The sequence below is a fragment of the Raphanus sativus genome, chromosome 1 (assembly GCF_000801105.2).
Source record: "Raphanus sativus cultivar WK10039 chromosome 1, ASM80110v3, whole genome shotgun sequence".
Classification (NCBI taxonomy): Eukaryota; Viridiplantae; Streptophyta; class Magnoliopsida; order Brassicales; family Brassicaceae; genus Raphanus; species Raphanus sativus.
Genome location: NC_079511.1, coordinates 15397122 through 15423077, shown reverse-complemented (window position 1 = coordinate 15423077; position 25956 = coordinate 15397122). Strand labels below are relative to the sequence as shown.

The 25956-nt window shown below is 34.8% G+C and overlaps 3 protein-coding genes across 3 annotated transcripts; 1 reads left to right on the top strand and 2 right to left on the bottom strand.

The window, feature by feature from the left end:
- Positions 1–323: 323 nt before the first annotated feature.
- Positions 324–4696, bottom strand: LOC130494427 (subtilisin-like protease SBT3.5). Its single transcript, XM_018587050.2, has 10 exons — positions 4006–4696; positions 3828–3919; positions 3659–3756; positions 3422–3577; positions 2664–3340; positions 2501–2589; positions 1967–2215; positions 1786–1900; positions 1082–1274; positions 324–987 (listed from the first exon to the last, which is right to left on the bottom strand). The coding sequence occupies exons 1-10, from the start codon at positions 4111–4113 to the stop codon at positions 416–418; spliced, it is 2349 nt and encodes a 782-aa protein (XP_018442552.1). The 5' UTR covers positions 4114–4696; the 3' UTR covers positions 324–415.
- A 14778-nt stretch (positions 4697–19474) lies between these two features.
- Positions 19475–22063, top strand: LOC108839986 (beta-1,6-galactosyltransferase GALT31A). The gene is made up of 11 exons (XM_018612799.2): positions 19475–19810; positions 20128–20221; positions 20315–20361; positions 20447–20658; positions 20726–20789; positions 20880–20952; positions 21037–21157; positions 21246–21333; positions 21406–21531; positions 21608–21717; positions 21790–22063. Exons 1-11 carry the CDS (start codon positions 19713–19715, stop codon positions 21936–21938), a joined length of 1182 nt encoding a protein of 393 aa, XP_018468301.1. The 5' UTR covers positions 19475–19712; the 3' UTR covers positions 21939–22063.
- On the bottom strand, positions 21608–22636 carry LOC108839994 (uncharacterized). The gene has a single exon (XM_018612810.2). It carries the CDS (start codon positions 22576–22578, stop codon positions 22342–22344), a length of 237 nt encoding a protein of 78 aa, XP_018468312.1. The 5' UTR covers positions 22579–22636; the 3' UTR covers positions 21608–22341.
- Between the last annotated feature and the right edge of the window lie 3320 nt (positions 22637–25956).

The following is a 25956-nucleotide window of genomic DNA, read 5'->3' as shown; positions in this document are numbered from 1 at the left end:
CAGTGCACAACTTGGTATCATCTTCCCTAATCCTAAGCTCCGAAGAAAAAGTCTACGTTGATCAAAACACGATTACTTACTATTAGTTATAGACAACATGCTCCACGTTATCTCCATATCGTGGAGATAAAAAAAATACAAGCTCCACGTTATCTCCACATAACTAGACTTCACGGAGATCTGAAGACATTTTTCTTCTTTGCGTGCAGTTGGAAAAAAAAATCGTGTGCGACAATCGGTTTAATTTTAGTCTCCATGATCAGTTTTGAACTGATATAGAAACATTAACAAACCTACTACTAGCATATTAAACTTTTTTAGTATTGTCTAGAACCCAAATATATTACTATTAAGGATAAAATGAGCAGCAAAGACAAGATTTAATATACATTTTATTCATCAAAAACAAGAATCATTAGTTCTCATCATAGTAGTTTTGCAGAATCTGTGTTCTCACAGACACAGGAATAGTCACGTTATGCACAGAGTCACTCCAAATCAAGCTTCCAAAATAAAATCCAGTGTTGATTTTGTGTGTGGTAGAGACTCTAACCGAAAACGAGACACTTTTGGTTTCAGAGTTGAATACCAGCGTCTCCGGAGTCACAACTACTCGAACCCCAAGTGGTGGCTCGACAATGACTTTGTAAACCGATTCAACCGGTCCAACATTGGTGACGGTTCTTGTGAGATTAACTTCCTCTTTAAGGTTTGGAATTGTGATTGAAGGCAAGTTAACATCAAGAACAGAAGGTTTAGGGTTTGAACAGACTGTTACTTGTCCGACAAGCTGAGATATAGATGAATCGTTGTAACCAGCAGAACATAAGTAAAGAATATAGTCTTTTGGGCCCATGTCGTATATGAGACCTGGATCTGCTGCTTTCTCTGGGTTCACAAGGCCTCCCCCGTAATCAAACGGGTCAGCTACTTTGCGAGATGAACCTTCTGCAAAAATCTGCTCTCCAAATGGATCTGTTCTCCAAGCTGGAAAGTAATTAAAGAACACTTTATTGTGATAAATATGCTAAAGTTTTGTTTTTTTTATTATTTTGTTCAGTTATTGTATGGATATAAGAACCTGTAGTGACAATAGCTGATCTAAAGGCAGCAGGAGACCAGTCAGGGTGCATAGCTTTTAGAAGTGCAATAACTCCTGAAATAACTGGAGCCGCCATGGATGTCCCCGCAAGAATATCAAACCCTCCAGCACTGGAGTTGGAATCTGGAGATGTAGCAGCTAGTATGCTCACTCCTGGTGCCCCTATGTCAGGCTGCATTACCAAGAAAATGATTACAGCAAATCTGATGTGTTACTAAAAAAAGATTCAAGCATACCTTTAGTTAGGCCTGCGGTTTTGAACCGAACCAGCCGATCCGAACCGAACTGAAATTTTCGGTTTTCAGTTCGATTACGGTTTTCGGTTCAATTCGGTAGAAGTTTTAAAGTTAATTCGGTTTTCGGTTCGGTTTGGTTCGATTTTCGATTTAAAAAAAAAATTTGAAAACCGAAAATAAACCGAAAATAACCAAAAATATCCGAGAAACCGAACCGAAAATAACCGAAAACAACCGAATTTAACCAAAAATATCCCATTTTTTTGAAAAAAATAAACCAAAATTGACCGGAACTTTAGAAATTCAGTTATTTTCGAAAAAATATCTGAAAACAGAAATTAACCGATAACCGAACCGAACCGATATTTAGTTCAGTTAATTTCGGAATTATTTTAAAATATTTGGTTAACCGAAAACTGACGGTTCGGTTCGAAGTGGCAGGCCTACCTTTAATATTGCAGGAGAAATAGAGTTAGGTCCTCTTGATGAGAAAGTTGCCACCTTTGTCCCTACAGGTTGTCCCACCATTGTTCTAGAAGGTTGTATCTTCACAACAGGTGATCTGTGCAGACAAGTTACATAAAGTTTCTTGGAGGGGAGGGATACTAATTATTCATGGTTTCATTACCCAGTGGAGCGTATGTAGAGAAGTATATCCGTCCCAAGCTCGTAATCAATGGCTACACAGGGGAAATCATCTCTACATGGAGTGAGATTGTAACCTGGATTCCTAGCAATGATCACCCCAACACCACCGGCTGCCTTCACATAAGAGGCAGCTCTTGATACAGCAGTGAAGAGTGTTTCTGTCGTAAAACACAACACAACTTTTCCTCTCATTGTAGCGTTTGGGTTGAGATTAAGACGCTCACAGACACTAATGTTATTCAGACATATTCAGAAAAGTTAGTCAAACTGATCAGCTGTGCTATTTCATTGAACATTACACGTGAACTCTTAACAAAATGCTAGAAATTTGATGTTAACGAAGTGTTAGAAATTTGATGTTAAAAGAAAATATACTAGGAATTTGATGTTAAAAAATGCTAGAAATTTGATGTTAAAAAATGCTAGAAATTTGATATTAAAAAATGCTAGAAATTTGATGTTAAAAAATGCTAGAAATTTGATGTTAAAAAAAAAAATAGAAGATTAATGTTACCCGCTAAAGGTCACATTGTTGTGCCCTGGATTCTCAGGATAAACCAAACTGGTGAAGCCAAGCTCTGGACCTGTGTACAGTGCTTGACCCTACATTAACAGTTGAAAAGCTCATAGCGATCATCATAACAGTTGAATAGATCAAAAACAGATGTCTGCTTTACCAGTATGACGTTGTTGTTCCCAAGCGTGATAGGGGTGGGAAAGGACCGGTCCAGAGTAGTTGCAGCAACTGTTATGACCCAAGGAGCTGTGTTTAACACGGTCTGAGCCGCTGGGCCAGAGTTCCCACCTGCACAAACAACTACGATGCCCTTTGCTACTGCATGGAACGCTCCAGTCGCAATCCTATCACGCAGATCAGTTTCAGGATACAGAGGAAGTTGAGCGCCGAGAGAGAGCGACAAAACATCAACACCATCATGCATAGCTTCATCCATTGCTTTCAATATGTCAGAAGATGAACAAGCCACCGCACCTAACTGATCCACGTACCAACAAGCCTTGTATATTGCTATGCGAGCACGCGGTGCACCACCTCTCAAGTTACCTCCAGCGAGTCCCTTGTAGCTTGTGTTGGGAACGAAGGAACCACCTGCGATAGAGGCTACGTGGGTGCCATGGCCGATAAAGTCTCTAGCAGAGATATAGTCACGTGATTCTGTGGAGTTGAATCCTTCGTTTTCAGCAAGAAACCCGTTGATAAAGTACTTGGCTCCTATGAGCTTTCTATTGCAGTTTGTTGATATGAAGTTTTCTCCTGGTTCACATCCTCCTTTCCAATGGCTTGGTATTGGTCCAACCCCATTGTCATTAAATGATTCAGACTCTGGCCACACTCCTACAATCACACAAAACCTCAAGTCCCTGGGGGCTAACTAAAATAAAGGAATTAAAAGAAACAGTAACTAGTTGTTAATACCTGAGTCAATAAAGCCAATGATCACTTGGTCACCCATGTTTGTATCATTTAGGAGATTCTTCGGATTCCCAACAGAAAGACCTAAGTAGTCCCAAGTCCTTGTTGTGGCAAGTTCGTACAATCTATCCGGTATGACATGGATAACATCAGGTGAATCTGTTTCCAAAATAATCTTAGATTAGATCATGAAGACAGAGACATGGTAAGACTTTAAGACGGAAGCAAGGCTGTGAGTACCAGCAATTTTCTTGGCTTGTGACTCGGTAAGCTTAGCAGCGAAGCCTGAAAAGCCGTGCCGGTAACTATGAACCATTGAATCATGTGCTTCCATTTCACTGTAAGTCAAAAGATTAAAAAGAAAAACATTAATAGAGTTGAATTACTAATTAAATAGGTTTGTTTTTACCTTCCAAGAAGTGACGACAGCATCTGGTGATGAGATTCTGTGACATGCTTGGGATCATCATGCTGCTTCTCACCCAAATACACTATATGAACCTGAAAGTTTATTATCATCACAACACAACCAAAAGTTTGTCATAGCCTAGTATACAAAAATGATCAAAGAAAATTAATTAAAATACCTTGCTCTCAGCACCAGCTCTTGCGACATTCAAAACTATTATCAGATTAAGCACCACAGCAAATATTAATCTAGAATTCTTCATTCCAAGTAAAGAAGACTGTTTCATAATTCTTAATTTTAGTTGGAGATTAATTCAGGAAGCCCCCATGCCCCAAGCATTTATAATAGAAAAGATATCTTCTCCTCCAAGAATGTGTTGCGTTTGTTCCTTGTGTTGAATGTACATAATTCACACAGAAAATAGTGTTCCGTTTTTTTCATTCTGCTTGAAGACTTTTCAGAAAGTAAACGCATTTTTATAAAGAAACGTGTTTAAGTTTTAGTCCGACTAAATTATTGGTCAAAATGTAGCCAATAATAGTGCTTTGTTTTCATGGAATTTTCAACAAACGTGAATTAGATAGTTTGTTAAGAAAAAAAAAGGTGAAATAGATAGCAGTGGTTAGATAACGACAAACTCGATCGATAAACAAAGAAAAATAGTTTAGGACAGAGACCGAACCTCATTTATTAATGCTTTTGAAGTATAGTTTGGCACCATGAGCGAAATCTCGGGCACGACTGTGTTTGTCTAGTCGGGACTAAGTAGGCCTGGGTTCGGATGTTATTTAGTTTGAGTTTCAGTTTTCGAAAACATAATTTGGCTTCATGCAAATATTTTAAAAATCGGTTCGGGGTTTAATTTTGAGGAATTGCTTAAAAACATTAAGACCCTGTTCGTTTGTACATCTGAAAGATGCATCCAGATGATCCAGCTGGATGCTTTATCCAGATGCTCTATCTGGATGTTGTTCGTTTCTTCATTTCGTTTATCCATCCAGATGAATTATCTGAATGCAACTATGTTTGTTTGCTTTTTTCAACTTGCATCTACATCGAGATGAACTTGTTACTAAAATAATTAAAATAGAGTTGTTTTTCAAATTTTGGCGGGAAATTGCAGTTTCTCGGTTTTGACAAAAAATTATGTTTTTCGAGTTTTAACGGGAAATTGCATTTTCGGTTTTGCCGGGAAATTGCGTTTTTCGGCGAAAACCTGCGTTTTCTCGGTTTTGGTGGAAAAGTGTGTGTTTTCCGGTTTTGGCGAGAAATTGCGTTTTTCAGTTTTGGCGGGACATTGCGTTTTCCCGGTTTTGGTCAGAAATTGTGTTTCCGGTTTTCACGAGAAAATATATTTTTCGGTTTTGGCGGGAAATTATGTTTTTCCGGTTTTGGCGGGAAATTGTTTTTTTCCGGTTTTAACGAAAATTATGTTTTTCCAGTTTTGACGGAAAATTAAGTTTTCGGGTTTGCCGAAAAATTGCGTTTTTGGCGAGAAATTGTGTTTTCTCGGTTTTGGTGGGAAAGTGTGTTTTTCCGGTTTTGGCGAGAAATTGCGTTTTCCCGGTTTTGGCGGGATATTGCGTTTTTCCGGTTTTGGTCAGAAAATGTATTTTCCGGTTTTCACGAGAAATTGCGTTTTCCGGTTTTGGGGGGAAATTGTGTTTTCTCGCTTTTTGTGGGAAAGTGTGTTTTTCTGGTTTTGGCGAGAAATTGCGTTTTCCCGGTTTTGGCGGGGATATTGCATTTTCCGGTTTTGGTCAGAAAATGCGTTTTCCGGTTTTCACGAGAAATTGCGTTTTCCGGTTTTGGCGGGAAATTGTGTTTTCCCGTTTTTGGTGGGAAAGTGTATTTTCTGGTTTTGGCGAGAAATTGCATTTTTCAGGTTTTGGCGGGATATTCCGTTTTCCCGGTTTTGGTCAGAAAATGCGTTTTTCGGTTTTCACGAGAAATTGCGTTTTCCGGTTTTGGCGAGAAATTGCGTTTTCTCGGTTTTGGCGTGAAAATGTATTTTTCGGTTTTCGCAAGAAATTGCGTTTTTCTGATTTTGGCGGAGTGTTACGTTTTTCCGGTTTTGGTCAGAAAATGCCTTTTCCGGTTTTCACGAGAAATTGCGTTTCGGTTTTGGTGGAAAATTATGTTTTCTGTTATTGGTGGGAAATTGTGTTTTCTCGGTTTTAGTGTGAAAGTGTGTGTTTTCGGTTTTGGTTTTCGAGAGAAATTTTCGTTTTCCGATTTTGACGAACAATTTTGGCGGGATATTGCATTTTTTTCGATTTTGGCGGAAAATTATATTTTCTGGTTTTGGCGAAATTATGTTTTCCCGATTTTGACGAGAAATTGTGTTTCTGATTTTGACGGAAAATTGCATTTTCGGTTTTGGCAAAAATTTATTTTGTTTTGACAAAAAATTTATCAAATTTTTGGTGAAGACTCACCTTCACCCAGATGCTCCGTGAAGACTCACCCTCATTTGGATGAGAATTTGAGGTGAGTTTTTCTAAATGGAGTTGGGTGATCCATTTGGATGTAGCATTTTAATGTACAAAACGAACATCAACTTGCATCTTCATCCAGATGGATCAGCCAGGTGAGCAAACGAACAGCACCTAAGTTGTCTCCCATTTTCTTAAAATATATTTAATCAATAATATCCCAACATTTAGGTATATAGTTTGATTATTTGATACAGCAACATCCGAGAAGGTTCAACGGTTCATTTCATCTACATTATTAAATCTAAATTATTAAAACTGAAGTACATTTTGAAACTATTTAGAAACTGAGATAATAGATTAAATGAAAAATGTTTGAAAACTTGGATAACAGAATAAATATTTTTTATTTGCATATTTAACCATTATTTTTATAATAAATTAATTATTTCTTTTTGTATTTCTTTTTATTTACATATTCTATCATTGCATTTAAAATCATTTTAAATTAATTAATTACAATTTCAAAACTTATCTAAACAAATCAATATTCGTATATTGACCAAATCGAAAATTATTTTCTTTGGGATGAAAATAAAATGCAAACTGAAATATATAGTATATATTATATAAAAAATAAATATAATATTACCTTATTTAGTTTAGTTAAATATAGAATTTCAAGAGTTCAATTTTCAAGAAAACAAAATATCATAAAATTAATAATAATTCATAGATAACTAATGCAGAAAATGAAAAAATTTAGTATGTTTTTTTTTTTTGATTGACCTGGGGGTATCCCGGACCTATGGAAGGGCCCAGACTAATCCCCAAGGGGAGGTGCAGCCCACGGATAGACCCTCACTCCGGGTATGCAAATGGGCCCTAAAGCATAGACCAATATCCGTGTTGGTGTCCAGAAATCATGACTTAATTCCCTTCAGCAGGGTTCAAACTCACAACCTGGATGCAGGAAGGAGCCCGTCCTTACCATTGGGCCATGATGTTCTGGACAAAAAATTTAGTATGTTGTTTCATTTTTTTTTTTTTTTTTTTTTTTGTCGACAGCATTACAGACTCAAATAGACTCTGTAAACCAAACTGGTTGCTCTGTATCCATATGGACCATAAACGACGATTGTTGCCTCACACCACGTGCTAAGCGGTCCGCCATAATGTTTTGCGTCCTTGATATATGAATAATCTCCGAGCTGTGGAAACTCCTTTTAAGACTCCTGATGTCTTCTAAATAACTTGCAAAAGCCGGCCATTCTTCAGGTTCCGAAACCATCTTTACCAGTTGAGAACAATCCGTTGCAAATGTAACATTATATTGCCGCAAATTCCGCATGCATTCCATTGCCCAAATGAGAGCCTCCACTTCTGTGTGTAAAGGTGACTGACTAGCCCTTGTGTTTCTTGCTCTCAAAAGTCCTTCAAAACCTTCCAAGGTGCTATACCATCCTTGTCCTGAAAAGGTATCATCCGTTTTCCATGATCCATCCGTGAAACACCAACGTCCCGAACGAGCCGGAGCACCCGTATTCGCTGTATGTGTACCTACAGTCTTGCTCTGATCCACTTCTTCCTGAGCTTCCTTCCAAAGTAAAGCCTCTGTTGTTGCCAGTTGAAGAGTGTCCCTAGGATCCATATCCATATTACTAAATACTTTATTATTTCTTGCTTTCCATATATACCAAAGCATCCAAGCAAATTGATGATCATCCATTGATGGCTTGATTCTCCAGAATAAGTAATCCATATTCGAAAATAAAGACTGTCCTGGAAAGTGGTCATGATGCGTTGGGATCCCAGAGAGGGCCCAAATTTGAACTGCGGGTGGGCATTCAAAGAAAACATGATTAATAGATTCTTCGGGTGCGCCACATCTATCACAATTAATATCCCCTTTAAGACCTCTTGAGCTTAGATTCTTCCGAACTGCTAAACATCCTGAAACCATTTGCCATAGGAAATGTTTCATCTTTGGTGGGCAACGAACTTTCCAACAATGAGCCTTAAGAGCAGTTACTGTAGGTCCAAACTCTATTGCCCCCTTATCCCGATCTGGATATGCTCGTTCTACCTGATATCCTGATTTAACCGTATATTTTCCATTTTTTGTAAAATGCCAGCCATCCCGATCGACTGTTTGTATCCTACTTAAAGGTATACTTTCAACAATTTTAATGTCCTCGGGATCCATAATCTCCTGTAGAGCCGTTAAGTTCCATGAACGTGATGTTGTGTTGATGAGAGAATCAACCGTAAGATCTGGTAGAAGAGTATTTTGTTTTTTGTTTGCTGGTCTCGGGCGGTTGGTTGGGAGCCAGGGGTCGTTCCATACTGATATGGAGGACCCTGATCCCACCCTTTTGATTAGTCCTTTGCTAACCAGAGATCTAGCAGAGACCATACTTCGCCAACCATAGGAAGACGAGTACGATCTGATCGGATCCAGGGGTGAGGCATTCCTGAAGTACCGACCTTTAAAGACACGAGAGAATAGAGTATTTGGTTTCTCTATTAATCTCCATAGTTGCTTACCAAGCATGGCTGTATTGAAATCCGTAAAATCCCTAAAACCCAACCCTCCTTCGTCCTTTGGCTCACAAACCTTATCCCACGACTTCCAGTGCAAGCCTTTTGTATTTCCACTAGGACTCCACCAAAATTGTGCTACTGCACTGGTTAGTTTTTTCACCACCGTTTTCGGAATTCGATAGCACGACATAATGTGGTTAGGTAGGGCCGTTGCCACCGATTTTATAATGACTTCCTTACCTCCTTTAGAAAAGAACTTAAATGTCCATCCATTTATTCTATTAGTTAATCTTTCGTGAACAAAGCCAAAAACCTGCACTTTGGACCCTCCCAGGCTTTCTGGAATCCCCAGATATGTTCCCATCCCCCCCAAATTCTGAATTCCCAAAATATCCCGAAGTTCCTGACGATTACCTTCATCGATTTTATGGCCAAACTGAATTGACGACTTTTGAAAATTTATCTGCTGTCCCGAAACCTTTTCGTATGCCTTAAGAATTGCCAAAATAGCCTCATATTCCTCCTTTCGTGCTCTACAGAAGAAAATACTATCATCTGCGAAAAGCAAATGGGAGACTGGAGGACAAGCCCTTGCTACCTTTATTCCGGTCAACTTTTTATCTATTTCAGCCTTTTTGATATTTGCTATTAGTGCTTCCGTACACATGATAAATAGATAAGGGGATAAGGGGTCCCCCTGACGTAACCCTCGATGTGGCAAGATTTGTCCTTTCGGTTGTCCATTTAACAAAACTCTGTATTCAACCGAGGATATACATTCCATCATTAACTGAACCCAATGGTTATCGAACCCCATTTTAGTGAGTAAAGCCCGGATAAAGCCCCATTCCACCCTATCATAAGCCTTACTCATATCCGTTTTAATGGCCATGAACTTAGTTTGACACGCCTTATTTGTCCGAAGCCCATGGAACATCTCTTGTGCAATTAGTATATTATCAGAAATCAGTCTCCCTGCCACAAAAGCCGACTGTGTTTCCGAGATTAAACCAGGTAGACAAGCCTTTAACCGTTGACACAACACCTTTGAAATTATTTTATACCCAACATTGCAGAGACTTATTGGTCTAAGCTCCGCCATCCTTGTCGGTCTTTCCGTTTTGGGGATCAGACATATATTTGTCATATTTAGCCTTACATCCATCTTTCCCGTAGTCAAAAAATTATTGACTAAATCCAGAATATCCTTCTTAATAATGTGCCAAGAATGTTGGAAAAAAAGTGCCGTCATTCCGTCTGGTCCCGGTGCCTTTTCCGGGTGCATCATGAACAGTGCTTGACGCACCTCCTCCTCCGTAGCAAGCCTAATAAGCCTTTGATTCGTTTGCTGAGAGATAGTGGGCCGAACTTCATCTAGAAACGCCTCGAAATCAGTAGGTGATGTAGTACTAAAGATCTCATCAAAGTAATCTACCGCAACCTTCTCAATTCCATTATCCTCTACCACCCAATTTCCATTTTTATCATATAAGCCCACTATTCGATTTCGGGTCCTCCGTTGTTTTGTTAAGGCATGAAAAAATTTCGTACTACGATCCCCTGCCGTATTCCACGTATTTCTACTTTTCTGTTGCCAATATTCCTCTTCATCCTTATAAGCCTCTTGTAACTTCCGAGAGACATCTAAAATATCCTCCTGAGATCTATTATCATCTGTTTGCACCTCTTCCAATGCTTTTTGCAATTCAGCTATTTTATCTTTTCCATACGAAGGGTTGTTTTTGCGCCAAACTGAGATTTCATGTCTGCAGTTGGCAATCTTGGACACCACGTCCCCCAAATTCCCTGCCGGATTCCTTGTCTCTCTTGTCCAGCCTCTGGCAATAGAGTCCAAAACACCATCTTGTCCTATCCATCTTTTGTCAAACCGAAACTGTCTTCTGCATTTGGCCACTTTATCCTCGAGAAAAGCGACGACCGGCCTATGATCTGAACCCACTAGTTTTAAATATTCTGTATAAGACTTTGGAAACATTGAGTGCCATTCTTCGTTTGCCAATGCGCGATCTAAACGACAACGAATCATCGTTGCTTTACCATTTACTTTCCTACGTCCTTGCCAAGATAATTTATTACCCCTTGCCGGGAATTCCAGAAGTCCACTATTCCGAATCATGTTATTAAAGGATACAAAGGTATCTACACCTCGGAGTGGACCTCCCTCCTTTTCATGATTTCCGGTAATTTCATTTAGGTCACCAATAATGAACCATGGATCATCCCTTGATATTCCATATCTAGTTAATCTTTCCCAAACTTGATCTCTCAATTTCTGAACTGGTTCTCCATAAACAAAAGTCATAAAGATTTTCTTCCCCATTGTCTCATCCTCTATATCAATCATCCTAGGACTGGAATATAACACTTGAACTTGGAATTCATTATTATAATATAATGCGAGTCCTCCACTTGATCCATTTGGATCCACCGTCACAACATTATCATATCCAAAGTGCGCTTGAAACCCTTGGACAAAAGCAAAATCTTGCTTTGTCTCCGATAAAAAAAGAAAATCTGGCTTGTATTGATGCCATATCTCTCTAAGGTAGCTAATGGTCCATTTACTTCCCATCCCTCGACAATTCCAGCTTATTACTTTCATTAAAAAAATAATTTTTGCTCTTCCGAGCCATGAGTATTTGGGCATGAAGATACCCACTACCTCCATACATCCCGATCCAATTAAAAAGAGAATAAATATTAGGGGTCCATACGTTACCTTTCGTAACATCCTTCATGTTTTTGATCCAACCCCTATGATCTCTTATTCCATAACATCCCACGTAAACCTTTAGTCTCCATACACTCAAATTCATATAACTTTGTAACCAATGAGCCAGTAGCCAGGGGCTTTGTAAAATAAAATAACAAAAAAAACAGGTTAATATATGAATAGTAAAATTACATCAAATTGAATCAAGTTATAAAATTTGTAATATAATATTATGTACAAATAAAAAATATTATCAAACATCTATATTAGAAAATAATACATTCTACTATATATGTAAATTATAAAACATTAATAATATACATGAAACTTTTTTTTGTAAAACCAGCGGGTTATGAGTTTACGTTGAACACAAGTAAAACCAGATATTCGCGCGGGTTAATATATGATTTGTGCAATTTCCTTTAAAAAAATCTACACAAGTTATAAAATTATCGTAACAAACTGCACAAGTTATAAAATTTTAGATAGAATATTATGTACAAAAATACTTTTTAAAATAATTTAATAAAAAATATTTTATTTACACTGAATCAGATTGATCATGACATCAAACGTAGATGGAATACAGATTTTTGTTTGGATATAGTGTTTATAGAGTTTTAAAATTAAATAAATACAATTTAGATATTGTAAATTTTCCGAGGGTTTGAGCCGGATCATATTCGTTCTGGGTAGGTTTGTAGGAGACAAAAAAATATATAAATAAACGATGTGTTTAAAAGATCATTAAATACTTTATAATAACAAAAAAAAAATCAAAACTCGCGTGGGCGCGTGGATCAAAATCTAGTATTTCCTTATTGTTGGTGTTTTTAGTTTTATCATTAATATTAGGACTTCTAAAGCTCTATATATAAAGTTCTAATTATGGCTTTGTAAGAGGAATTCTATCCATAGAAGTTCTAAAAATGCATATGTATGAATGTATGTGTGTAACTGTGGGGTCTATCACTTTACAGGAGATCTAATCCAAAGTTTTTTTGAAAAATAAAAAGGGTAGACGAGCTATTTCCCCATGAGAAGTATCATATAGCATCATATGTCTCCCAAACTATCGGTTCATTCTATATATCCCCGAGAAAAAAGTTCGAGATCTATTTCCCCATAAAACTTTGAAACGATACTTATAACCACTGTAAATTTAGTTTGAAATTTATTTCCCCATAAAATTGGATTAATCAGTTAACTTGACTTAAGTAATACCAAAAATGTTAATAAAACGGCGTAGACCAATAAATAATCTGATTAAGATCTGAAAACTTGAATCAAACCAGTAATTAAATTCCCAACCCCAACCCTATTAACCCAGACCTGACAGACTACTTATTAAATCGAAGTTGGGTGAAAAAAAACCCAAACTATACATACAAACGATTGTGACTAGAGACTATGGTTTTGGGAACGTGGAGCACTATATAAGATAGCTATGGGGTCGTCTGTATCGAGACAGAGACACAGAAGCTGATCTTATATAGAGAACGAAATGTTGCACTTATTGTTGTGGAAGATGCCCATATTCATGTTGCCTTAGAGACTAAGGTTTCGGGAACGTGGAAAACTATATAATATAGCTATGGGGTCGTCTGTATCGAGACATAGACACATAGGTTGATCTTATAGAGAGAAAGGAAAGTTATTGGAAGTGTTTTAGGGTCGTGCTGAAGCAGTGGCTGAAGTATTTGACGGTAGAGAGATATAAGCGGGTAGCTTAGGAATCTTTCAGTGACGTGTGTTTGGGTATTAACACTAGACGTGTAAAATCTGAATAAAAAAGTCTTGTAAAAATTGTTTTAAGGAGATTCTAATAAAAACTTTGGTATTTACTTGTGTATTTGTCTTTCTGATTTATTTTCTGCATTACTTTATTATGGTGTCATCTTTGTACTAACATAGAAAGCAATGATGAGGAAGAGAAAGGCTTGAAGAAGGTGGAAAACAATAATTTTATCGCCATCACAGTTTGGTATTGTGTGGAAATCCAAATTACTTTGTAGAATCATCTGCTCGTTACGTTAAGCTTTTGAATTCTTGTATTAGCAGAAACAGATAAATATTCAGCAGGAAACTTACTTTTGCTTTTCATATTAGATGATTTTATTACTGACCACCAGAATTGCTCAATTTGTCTGTCTTATAGCATAAATATGGTATCCTCTGCTTTTGAGGGACAATCTGCAGTGAACAGACAAAGAATGGTCTACAAAGCCATTTGGGAGGAACTTCGGAATGTTGTTCATGCCGATGATTAAGTGACAACAAAGACTCCTTCCGAAGTTTTGAAGCTTCAAGATTTTTCTTTTAAAAACACTAAAAGCATGAATATTTATTATTTGATTGGCCGACAAAGCTCCTTGATTTATTAAACACAATTTGAATAAAGTTATTGGATGTTCTTTGTTGTTGTTGATTTTCTAAGCATTTGAGTGATTCTTTTGCAACAGCTTGTTTGATGCAGTTGACAGTAAGAAGTTTGTTGCTTTGCAAAGAAGAAAATCGAAATTTCAGATACAGTTTTGGAAGACCCAGACATCACTCCTTACTTTTAACTTTCAGAAATTTGAGGAGAAAAGAATCAAAACTGATAAATTGATTTTAGGGTTCATGGCTTGATTTGGGATTTCAGATAGAATGGTCACCGGGTCAGGTTGGTTTAATGTTAAGTTCCAAACCGGTTTTGGGTTATGTTTCTGAGTTTGTTGGTTCGGTTTTGCGATTGTACCAAAAATTGTCTCAACCAATATCAAATTAAGATTCGTGGGAAAATAGATTTCGAACTTTTTCTCGGAGATATATAGAATGGACCAATAGTTTGGAAGACATATGGTGCTATATGATACTTATATCGTAGGGAAATAGCTCGTCTACCTAAAAAAAAATTAAGAAATTTTGGGTTTTCCGTTAAATGACGGACCTACAATTACATACGCATACATAATATATATACACATATATGCATTTTTAGAACTCGAATGGGTAGAACTCCATTAGAGATGCTTTAACTTAGACTTTGGAAAATAATAAATTAGTTTTTACTTTATAATTTGAAAGAGATTTGATTCAATCATATTCTTCAAAAGAATCTTATAAAAAATTTGATTAAATTAATTTTTTTCGAGTCACAGATCTCTATTGATTTTTTTTGAAATTTTTAGTTTCACCTGAGTTTTTGTTCTTATCCGGTATCAGGTTGGTATCAAAAAAAAAAAATCATTCGGCTATCGTGCCGCGCACATACAAAAAAAACATAAGCAAAAACACAAAAACAAATTATGACTCAGATGAAAGAACAGATTACACAGCTAACCTAAGCTATGCAAACATTTGTCGCTCAAGGTGACCAAGCCCCTGCAGCTCAACACGAGCAAGATAACAACTCCGACAAGGATGAAGATGCAAACCCATTTGCGGTTCTAGGAAGAAACCAAGAAAGGGCACAAACACAAATAAAACGACAATAAATTATGGGAGCAGATTTTCAAATTCGAAATCCCAAAATTTCATGGCAGACAAGTGGCATAAAGACAAATCGATTGAATCAACATGGTCGACAAAATATTAGAATTCTAACAAGTCATGCCTGAGCTTTGTGTTTCAATGCTAGAAGTGTGATTCAGGAGCAGAGCAGCCACATGGTAGGTGCAACTAAAAGCCTTTAGACTTGTCTGAGCAAAGCTAAAGTCGAATCGTGGGATAAACTAAAGAAACATATGTGTAAGACATTCTTGCCAGAGAACTATGACAAACTAATGTTTCAAAGACTCCACAATCGGCGACAAGAAATCCGCAATGTAGAAGAGAATATGTCACCCGATTTTTATTACTAAATTGAATTGATTTTTAGGATTCTGATAATTATATTGTAGTATGATTCATCAGTGGATTATGATAACAAATTCAGTACACATTAAAGTTGTTTAATCCCCTGACGATCGCCAAAACTCATCAACAAACACTAACGGTCGGAGCTCAAAACAAATCAAACTTTGCACCATATAGTTGGGTCGGATTATGTATTTGATGGGCTTTGTTGAAAGGTGTAATCTCTCTCCAACAATAAGTAAAGCAAAATCAATTAGATAAACTATTACCCCCTTGGTTTCTAATTGTAAGTAGTTTTGCTTTAAAAAACAAATATTTAGAAAGTTTTTATTTTTTTTATTAAAATATTATTTAATCAACTAATTCAACCAATTATAAAAAATCTAATTATTTCAATGGTGACACAATATCCAATAATGAAAAAGGTGCATTGAAATTGAAATATCTAAACTATTTATATTGTGAAACAAACATTTTTTGCTTAAACTACCTACAATTAAAAACATAGGAAGTATCATTTTTAATGTAATTTCTCTCCAACAATAAGTAAAGTAATTGTATAAATAAATCTAATAAATAAATTAGAAAAACTATTATCATTTAAAAAAAAATCTTTAAATTCTTTTACAATATGATCAGATCATCATGGCTTGGTAAATCAGAAGGAAAATAATTTTATCTATGTAAAACAAGCTGTCTTTAACCATACCATGGTGGTTTAGTGGTTTCTACTATAGAACGAGTTGTCATATTGGTCTATACCAGAGATCAATTCCTCTCAAATGCAAAATTATTAGTTTCACATATGACCATGCGTATATAGATCTACGATTTATGGTCCATTTGAATATTCGAAAAAGAATCTATTTATAGGTTATAATCGGAAATCAGATCTTTGTCTTTAATACACCCGAAGTTAATCATTTCTAAGTTCAGAAAAAAATAAACCGTTTTTTCCATGATTCAGTTTCTCTTTAATGCAAATTTATTAGTTTTACATGTGACCGCTCGAATATAGATTTACGATTTATGATCCATTTAAATATTCAGAAAAGAATCTATTTATAGGTTGCAACCAGTAATTAGATCTTTATTTTTAATACTCCCAGATTTAATCATTTTTCAGTTCAAAAAAAATGAGCCGCTTTTTCCATGATTCAATTCGTCTTTCGGTTGCCAATTTGGTTCTAATTTTGTCACCATCCGACCGACGCCGGTTCACGAACATGCAATCTACTTTTTTGAATTTCGAATTTTGTCCTTCATAAATTATTACAACACCCTTGTCTTCAGAGATGTTTTTTTTTTTTAACTTTTTCTTCAGATGTTTTTTTTTAAAACCATCATTTACCACCAAAATCTCTTTAATAAAATTGAATCATTAACGTCGTGATTCTATGTTCCCTTTTTCATGTGGCTGACAAATTATTAAAATGCCTCTGTTTGTTCGGATGTTAAATTTTTTAAAACAGTTGCAATTATAAAAGTTTTTTTTTTTGATAAAAGCAATTATAAAAGTTACGTATGTTAAGGTTCAAAAAAAAAAAAGTTACGTATGTTTGTACGAATAAAAACGAAAGAAGAAAAAGACTACTGATTACGAAGATTTTTTTTTTTTTTTGAACAAACTGATTACGAAGATAGTATATTAGAAACAAACAAAATGATTGTGTATATTGTTGACAGAAAAAAGAAGATTGTGTGTATTTAATTGGAGGCTCCATCCATCGTCACTAAATATTGATTTTATTTAGTTTCATATGCCAATGTATTACATATATCATTCGTTTAATAATAAATATTGTTCAAGATTTTTAAATACAAAATTTTAAAATATTATATTTTCTATTTTACTTTTATTTGATAATCCTTCTGTTTCATATTTAATATCAATTAAATATTTTTATTTACAAAAAGCATCATTTAAAATTTCAATACAAATTTAGCTTACTATTTAATTATAAATACATTTATTTTATAAATTATCTCATTTTTTTAAAATATTATCTGCTGCATATGTGTACCTGCTAATAATTTTAATATATTGTAATTATTTTCTTAATTTGTGTAAGAAATGTTAAAGTGTCATTCTTTATGAAACAAAAAATATAATCTTTTATCTGATTTTAATAATTAATTACTAAAAATAAGAATAAAAATTAGAAAATTTATGTAATAGTTTCATTAGAAAAATAAAATAACATTTATAATGAAACAAAATCAAAAAGTTAGAAACGTAAATAATAAGAAAACTAAAAACTTAACTTTGTTTTTAGTTTATCCTTTTTTCATTTGAGAAAATGACTTTCTTCGCAAAAGATTTAAATAAATCATTTTTTGTACAAAGTCCAATGCGAAAAAGAATACACGCCAAAGTAATCATATTTAAAAATGAATTTCTCTCCCTTGATGATAATATTCATTAATAAATGTTTAAGACAACGCCGATGTCTATCAATAATATAAGCATATTATGTTGGATATAATATAAAATCAACCGTCTCTCTTACGTGTTTCTTTGGTTCAAAGTTATGTGCAGCCGAAATGATAGTATGGAACTTTATAATAATTTGCTTATCTGTAGATTCAACCCGTAATCCCGTTAAAACGATGGGTAGTGGTACTAATCATGATAAGTTATTAAGTTATAACCAAGTTTGGTGGAACTTTATGGTCCAAAATTATGGATATAAATATATAATATTCGACATACATAACTTATTATATTATTCTTGGCATCAAGAGGCCTAGATCTATTATTTGAAGACTAATAACGTCGAGCCCCTAAAGCTATTTATCACGCTCAGTTTTGTCTCATACAAGTTAATTCAGGTTAGAAAAAGTGGGTAAGATCCACAAACATCAAGCAAAGGTATGGACATTATCTGCATATGTATACGCAAACATAAAGTATATAGTATGGTTAGATTTTGTACAAATATAAGAAGAGGCTGAAATGAAAATTAGATCACATAGATGAGAAAGAAAAAGACAATTGTCACCTAACTAGAGGTCCAAAAAGACCAATTAAATAAAACTGGCGCTACGTTTAAAATTGTAACGTAGCCGTTGAAGAGAGACGAGAAATCAGAAAGAAAACAATTGGTGGTGGTTGTAAGAATAAAGGAGGGTGTTGACAAAAAAAAAAAGAATAAAGGAGGGTAAATTTGGAAGTTAGTATTCTGTCTTGGGACAGAACAGTGAAGCTGAGATTCACGCGACACAAAGCCAAAGCCTATATTACATGGAAACAAATAGGAAGCGAAAACGGGTAGGAAACATATATTTATATATGTATATATATACATATCAAAATATATAGATTACCAATGTGACTAACAATTATACGATTTAAATTAAAATAAAATTTTTGTTCATTTATAATAATTTTAAATGATTTCATGTTAAAATCGTGAAACTATATATAAACTAAGTTTATAAGATATTATTAAACTAGTTATTTTTTAATATTTTGTAAATAATTAATATAATATATTTGAATATAGATGATATATCTCTAATAAACCTTCAATGTATAAAGACAATATATACTATTAGTTTTAATGATTGTGTATGTATATTCTCTATTTCACTATTATATAAAAACAATATTTTTTATATTTTTATTTATTTATGATATTGTGTTTTTTTTTAAAACGGGAGCATGATTCCAAAATAGAATCACAAGCTTCCAACGTGTTTTAAAAAAAAATATTTTTAGAAACGCATTAAAAACGAAATTCCGCAAGTTTCTACAAACTTCCGATTCCAGTTCTGAAACGGGAAGCAGACGTCCGACAAAACTTCTGTTCAGCCTATGCAAAAGCACAGATTTATATGTTCTTTCTAAAAGCATTTTATATATGAAAACTATATTTCTTCCTTTTTATAATATAATTTAGAGAATTTTAGCTATAATCAAACTTCCGTCTAATCAATCAATAAAAATCAAGCAAAATATAATTGATCTAATAAAAATTACATAACAAATGACATTTGAGATAAAAAAAATAATTACAGAATTTATATTATAAAAGAGAAGGAATAAAATTGAAAAAAAAATCATTTCATTTTCTATTGTTTTTTTTTAAGAAAAGCTGCAACATAGGGAGTGGTGAGAAAAGAAAGAAAAAAGAAAAGAAAAGTAGGAATCAATTACAGACATTATTGAGAGAGTGTTTCTATTCCGAGAGAAGAAGATGATGAGTTCAGCTGTTGTTTTCTGTCGACAACCTTAAAACCAAAGGAAGAAGCTTTCTCTCGTCTCTTCAAAGTTCTTCCTTTGAGAGAGGAACATTTGTATATTTATTTATATTTTATACAAAAAGAAAAATGGGAATGGGAAGGCATCAGAAATCTGGAGTTCCAGCGAGATGGGTTCTTGTTCTCTGCATTTCTAGCTTCCTCCTCGGTGTTCTTGTCATTAACAGGTTCTTTGCTTCTCTCTCTCTTTTATAGTTCAGATTTATACTGTTATTGATACTTAAATGGGATTTCGTTTAGATGTATCTTCTACTTTATGTTCTGTCTTCTTAATTAGTGAATCTGAAACATTCTGATGCCATTAATATCTTTGATTCTTTGTCGCAGTTTAGGCAAATTTCAGAAGATAAAACAAAGCTGCATTGTTAATTAGCTTTTAACTATCGAATGCATCTGTTCTATTCTCAGCAATAAAACTTACATCTTTGGGTTACATTTGTTCTTTAATTATATAATCTTACACCTATTTTATTTTTTTCTTTAGGCTTTTGGCTACTTCTGAAACCGTAGATAGCAATGAGAGACCTTCATCTGATCAAGCTACGTCACTTCATCCTCTTGTTGATTGCCAGAACAAGGCAAGTCACGAATTACACAACCTTGTATGTCTGTTGTGGTTACATCAACCGAACTTTTTAAATCTTATTTTTGGTTATGATCCTTCTGTTCAGGAAGGAGACATTCTATCTCGAGTTTCCCATACTCATGATGTTATCAAGTAAAGCGTCTTTTGTCTCTCTCACTGTAACATGTATTTTGTGTATACAGAAACATTAACTGATAATGCATTTCATGTTACACAGGACATTAGACAAAACAATTTCGTCACTTGAAGTAGAACTAGCTACAGCTCGAGCAGCAAGATCTGACGGTAGAGATGGATCTCCAGCTGTTGCAACATCAGTAGCTGATCCATCAAAGGAACGGCCTAGGATGTTCTTTGTGATGGGAATCATGACTGCTTTCAGTAGCAGAAAACGAAGAGACTCCATAAGAGGAACCTGGCTTCCTAAAGGTAACACCTCTTCTTTCTCCATAGTAAATGTAACATAAATGTTAAAATAATATTTCCTTTTTTGCAGGAGATGAACTGAAAAGATTAGAGACAGAGAAAGGAATCATTATGCGGTTTGTCATTGGTCACAGGTAGAAAATCTGAAACTTAACTCTAGTTTCAAAACATTTTGACTTTGAGTTGACTTATCATTAATTCATCAAACCCGTTCCTTAAAATAGTTCTTCTCCTGGAGGAGTGTTGGACCACACAATTGAAGCAGAAGAAGAACAACACAAGGACTTCTTTCGCCTGGTAGATATCCTCTTGCACCCCACGTGCTTATGTATGTGTTTTTTTTTGCGATTGTTACTAAAAAAAAAAAAATAAATGTTGCAGAATCACATAGAAGGTTATCATGAGTTATCATCTAAAACCCAAATATATTTCTCTTCGGCTGTTGCAAAATGGGATGCAGACTTCTACATCAAAGTGGATGATGATGTTCACGTTAATCTCGGTCAGTAGTACCATTCTCATGTTTTTCTTTCAAAGCATTCGTGCCAAGAAAATCTTTGATTTAAAATTCAGTTATATATCATATACAGGAATGCTTGGTTCTACATTGGCTCGCCACAGATCAAAACCGCGAGTGTACATTGGTTGCATGAAGTCTGGACCTGTCCTAGCTCAAAAGTAAGCAACAAAAGTCTGTCACAAAGCTCTTTACACATAGATCATTGATTCTTTTCTCGTTCGTGTGTGCAGAGGAGTAAAGTACCATGAGCCAGAATATTGGAAGTTTGGTGAAGAAGGAAACAAGTACTTCAGACATGCCACTGGACAAATCTACGCCATCTCCAAAGACTTAGCAACTTATATCTCAGTAAACCGGTGAGCTCTCTCTCTCGCCTGTAGTTCTTTCTCAAACCTCAAAACTTGTTGGTTCACAATGTCTTTTTTTTTTCAGGCAACTACTTCACAAATACGCGAATGAAGATGTGTCTTTAGGATCATGGTTCATTGGTCTAGATGTTGAACACATCGATGATAGAAGTCTCTGCTGCGGAACACCCTTAGGTAAAAGATCTATGATCAATTTGACTCATTGCAAATAAGTTTGGTTCTTAATGAGATATGTGTGTGGGGCAGATTGTGAGTGGAAGGGACAAGCAGGAAACCCTTGCGCAGCATCCTTCGACTGGAGCTGCAGTGGAATATGCAAATCTGTGGATAGAATGCTTGAAATACACCAACGGTGCGGAGAAGGCGAAGGAGCAATATGGCATACCAGTTTCTAAGCTCTTTGACCAAGTTTAATGTATAGGTTCAGCTTTCTTCTTTATTATGGATGGTGATTAGTGTAGGTTAATGATGATAATGATGCATTACAGAGATCATCTAAAGCCCCAAGTTTTGCCTCCTTAATCTAAATCCTAAATTTGACAATGAATGGTTTCTTCTTGCAAAGTTTGGTTCTTTCATGTTATATTAGAGAACCACAAGAATAATTTCTTCTTTTTTATATTATATACATAAAATCAAGAATCTGAAAACGAACACAAGAGAGCAATCATAAAACAGCAAAATAGAATGAACCAATCACAAACGATGAATAGTTTGATTTTTTTCCAAAATTGTATTTACATAAAAAAAGAAAAAAAAGAAGAAAACACAAAGACTCAGGAAGATCTGTTACTGGAATCAAGAACGAACAATGGTCTCGAAGCAGTGAATCCCGTCGAGCTCCAAAGCACACCTCGGTTGCTTCGCCGCCAAGTTTGTAGCTTTTTCGTCTTTCTTCAGTGAGGAAGACGCGGTTTGACCGGCGGAAGAAGAAGGGTTGCGTTCAGAGGGGTTGCAGATGAAAGAGGCAGCGGTGACTTTCTTGCCCATAATCTCTGCGCACATGGCGTCGAAGGCACTGAACATGGAATTCATTATTATCTCAAGAATTAGGCGAGAGATTTTGACAAAACTTGGAAGAACAAAGGTTTGTTTATATAAAACACTTTTATAAAGACGCGACGAAACTTGGCCGTGTTGGAAAAGGAAAGCGAACTTGAAAGTTTCCTTTTCTTGTAACCAGGTGTCAACCCCACGCGCGTCGAGCTATTTTCCTAATTGGTTCGGCGTGATATGCGGCAAATTTCACAAAGAAGACGACGACGGCCTTTAATTTTTTTTAGGTTGGACTTTTGATTGAACTTAATTTATCTTTTTTTTTTTGGGAACATGTTTGTGTTTTATGTAAATATTCTTGTTTTTTTTGGGTTAGATACACCTGGTTCATGGAAACTAGTATAATATTTTTTTTTGTCGGGCCTATTATGCTATTAGAAACAACTAGAAACATTACATAGACGATATTACAACTGACCATTCTACCTGCCTTATTACAATTTCAGATCTTCTGGTGTAGAAATTGCATCACCTGAGATTCGAACTCCAGACTTGGGTATAGAAGCCTTTAAACCTTGATCAGTAGACCACGGTGCTTCCACGGAAACTAGTATAATCTATATTGGAATTAATGTTTAGTTCCGTATCGAAATTAATATTTGGTGGTTGTTTTTTTGGTGTTGATTAGGTCATTTGTTCCTGTAGCCAAAAACTAAAACAAAAACAGAATTAGGTCATTTGTTTGGTTTTGATTGAATATTTATTTTAAAAAGAAAAATACTTGGGGCCAAAGGCAAGGTCAGCCAAACTTATTTGACCCAAATACAAAATAAAATAAAATAAACATGCTATGGAATACATTGACCGATCCGATATCATGTTAGTTCAAACAATTTAATATATTGACATTTCAAGAAGCTGAATAGTATACGGTTAAACCCCCCTTATTAAATGAAAAATAAAACAAAACAAACACTTTGTTTGGCAAGTCTTACTTGACGATTTAGTAGTGGTAAACATTAATGGGAGAATGCAGTTTGATGTTTATTTTCTAGATATGAAAACAAAATATCAATCACGCACTTTTTGAATGCTCATCAGTTTTGTAAGTTTATAACTTTTATTTCCACTCCATGTTTCCTTAGTATTGGTGGAAATATCTGCAGATTCTGGTGTCAATACAAATTGCATACATTAAATATCGGATAATAGTAAAGCTAGTTAGCAAGCACTAGTGAAAATTAACAGCCTGTGAACCCCGCAGTAATGGTTTAATAGCTTTGTACTCCCTCTGTTTCACAATAGATGAAGTTTTAGGATGTTTTGATGTTTCAAAATATATGATGTTTTCAACTTTCAATATTACTTTTTACTTTATTAAAAACTGTGTAACCAATCATACTCAACAATGTCTTTTGTAATTGGCTAAATAGTTTTAAATTTATATTTTAATCATGCTTTTTAAAATAAATAACAAATTTCTTAATAATTGTGCACAGCCTAAAACTTCAACTATTTTGGAACAGAGGGAGTATCATGTTTATAATGTAGGTCTACAAAATGGAAATTTCAATCACATATAAACACGAAGAACTCTATTCGTTATTATTTTATCTTAGTCTAAGGCCAATTCCATGGGACACCAAAACACCAAATTGGATGTATTTTTATTTCCAATGGACACTAAAAATGATATTATTTTACCAAATTTGGTGTAAAGTGAATAGAGTTACATCAAATTTAGTGTAACTATATTTATCACAACAAATATTTAATATACATATTTTATTATGTTTTATTGAATAATATAGTTTAATTGTTATTATTAATCAATTCAAATTTATAACTAAACATAAATATATCGTATTATTTATATTGTAAATTATTTTTACATAAATAAAATATTTTGATTTTATTTTCAAGTAAGAAATCACTAAGTTGTTACTGTCGTTTTCATGTTATAAAGAATAAAGTATCATAGAATTTTTATATTTTATTTTATTTTGACGTAAAAGTCACTAAATAATTATTATCATCTATTTTATTTTAAAATATTTATTATAATATTTTATTTAGTTATATTTAATACTATTTAATTCACCAAACTTTAAAATAAATTTATATTTTGTATTTTATTATATAGTTAAACATGTATTATTAACTAATAAAAATTTAATCAAAATAATTATAATTTTGAGAAATTGCCTAAAATACTATTTTCATAGTACCATTTTTCATGTTTACACTAACCACTTTTACCACCACTTTTAATGAAGGGTTTAGATTCGAAGGTTTAGGATTTATGGTTTAAATTTGATGTTTTAGGGTTTAGAGTATATAGTTTAGGGTTTAGAGGTGATGATTTAGGGTTTATACATGAGGTTTTAGGGTTTAATGTTTAGGGTATTGAATTTAGGGCATATAGTTTAGGGTTTAGGATTTAGAGTTGAGGATTTAGGGTTTAGAGTTGGGAGTTTAGGATTAAGAATTTGTGGTTAAAATTTTGAAAAACATATAAAAATAAGGATGTAAGAGTTTTTAACCTTTTAATAAATAAGATATTTTTTAAAATGTGTCTTTAGTGGTGGCAAAGGTGAATAATGGACCGCAAGGCATCTCTCCTTCGCGGGTCGGTTACAGCTGATTGGATCTGTCCTTTACAGTGTGACGAACTTTTGGATGTCGGCTTTCAGACTTCCGAACCATTGCATTCAGGAAATCAATAGCCTTTGCTCAGCTTTCCTATGGCCTGGTCCAATTTTATCTACTCAAAAGGCAAAAATAGCTTGCCCCTCTCCTCTCGCGAATCAGAAGCAAGATTAGCTCTTGGACCGCAAGGCATCTCTCCTTTGCGGATCGGTTACAGCTGATTGGGTCTGTCCTTTATAGTGTTACAAACTTTTGGATGTCGGCTTTCAGACTTCCGAACCAATGCATTCAGGAAATCAATAGCCTTTGCTCAACTTTCCTATGGTCTGGTCCAGTTTTATCTACTCAAAAGGCAAAAATAGCTTGGTCTGATGTTTGTAAGCCGAAGGAAGAGGATGGTTTGGGGCTGAGATCATTGGAGGAGGTTAAATGAGTTTCCTGTCTGAAATTGATCTGGCGTATTCTTTCCTCGCGCCATTCGCTGTGGGTTCAATGGATACACAGGTATTTGATAAGGAAGGGGTCCTTCTGGAGTGTTAAGGAGTCAAGCTCGCTTGGCTCTTGGATGTGGAAGAAGCTATTAAAGCTTAGATCCATTGCCATGCAGTTGTCAAAAATAGAGATTAACCATGGAGTTTTGACGTTCTTCTGGTTTGACAAGTGGTCTCAGTTGGGAGTTTTATTCAATCTGATTGGTGAACGAGGCTGTATAAGCCTTGGTATTCCGATGCACGCAACGGTGGAAAGAGTTGTTCAAAATTGCCGCAA

Excerpts from the sequence above, each read along its gene's own strand:
- LOC130494427 (XM_018587050.2), bottom strand. The coding sequence starts at position 4,113 with ATGAAACAGTCTTCTTTACTTGGAATGAAGAATTCTAGATTAATATTT. Across the intron at positions 2,216-2,500 it reads AACAATGTGACCTTTAGCGG|TGTCTGTGAGCGTCTTAATC; the intron begins GTAACATTAATC and ends GAATAACATTAG. Across the intron at positions 988-1,081 it reads ATCAGCTATTGTCACTACAG|CTTGGAGAACAGATCCATTT; the intron begins GTTCTTATATCC and ends ATTACTTTCCAG.
- LOC108839986 (XM_018612799.2), top strand. The coding sequence starts at position 19,713 with ATGGGAATGGGAAGGCATCAGAAATCTGGAGTTCCAGCGAGATGGGTT. Across the intron at positions 19,811-20,127 it reads GGTGTTCTTGTCATTAACAG|GCTTTTGGCTACTTCTGAAA; the intron begins GTTCTTTGCTTC and ends TTTTTTCTTTAG. Across the intron at positions 21,334-21,405 it reads GGACCTGTCCTAGCTCAAAA|AGGAGTAAAGTACCATGAGC; the intron begins GTAAGCAACAAA and ends TCGTGTGTGCAG.
- LOC108839994 (XM_018612810.2), bottom strand. The coding sequence starts at position 22,578 with ATGAATTCCATGTTCAGTGCCTTCGACGCCATGTGCGCAGAGATTATG.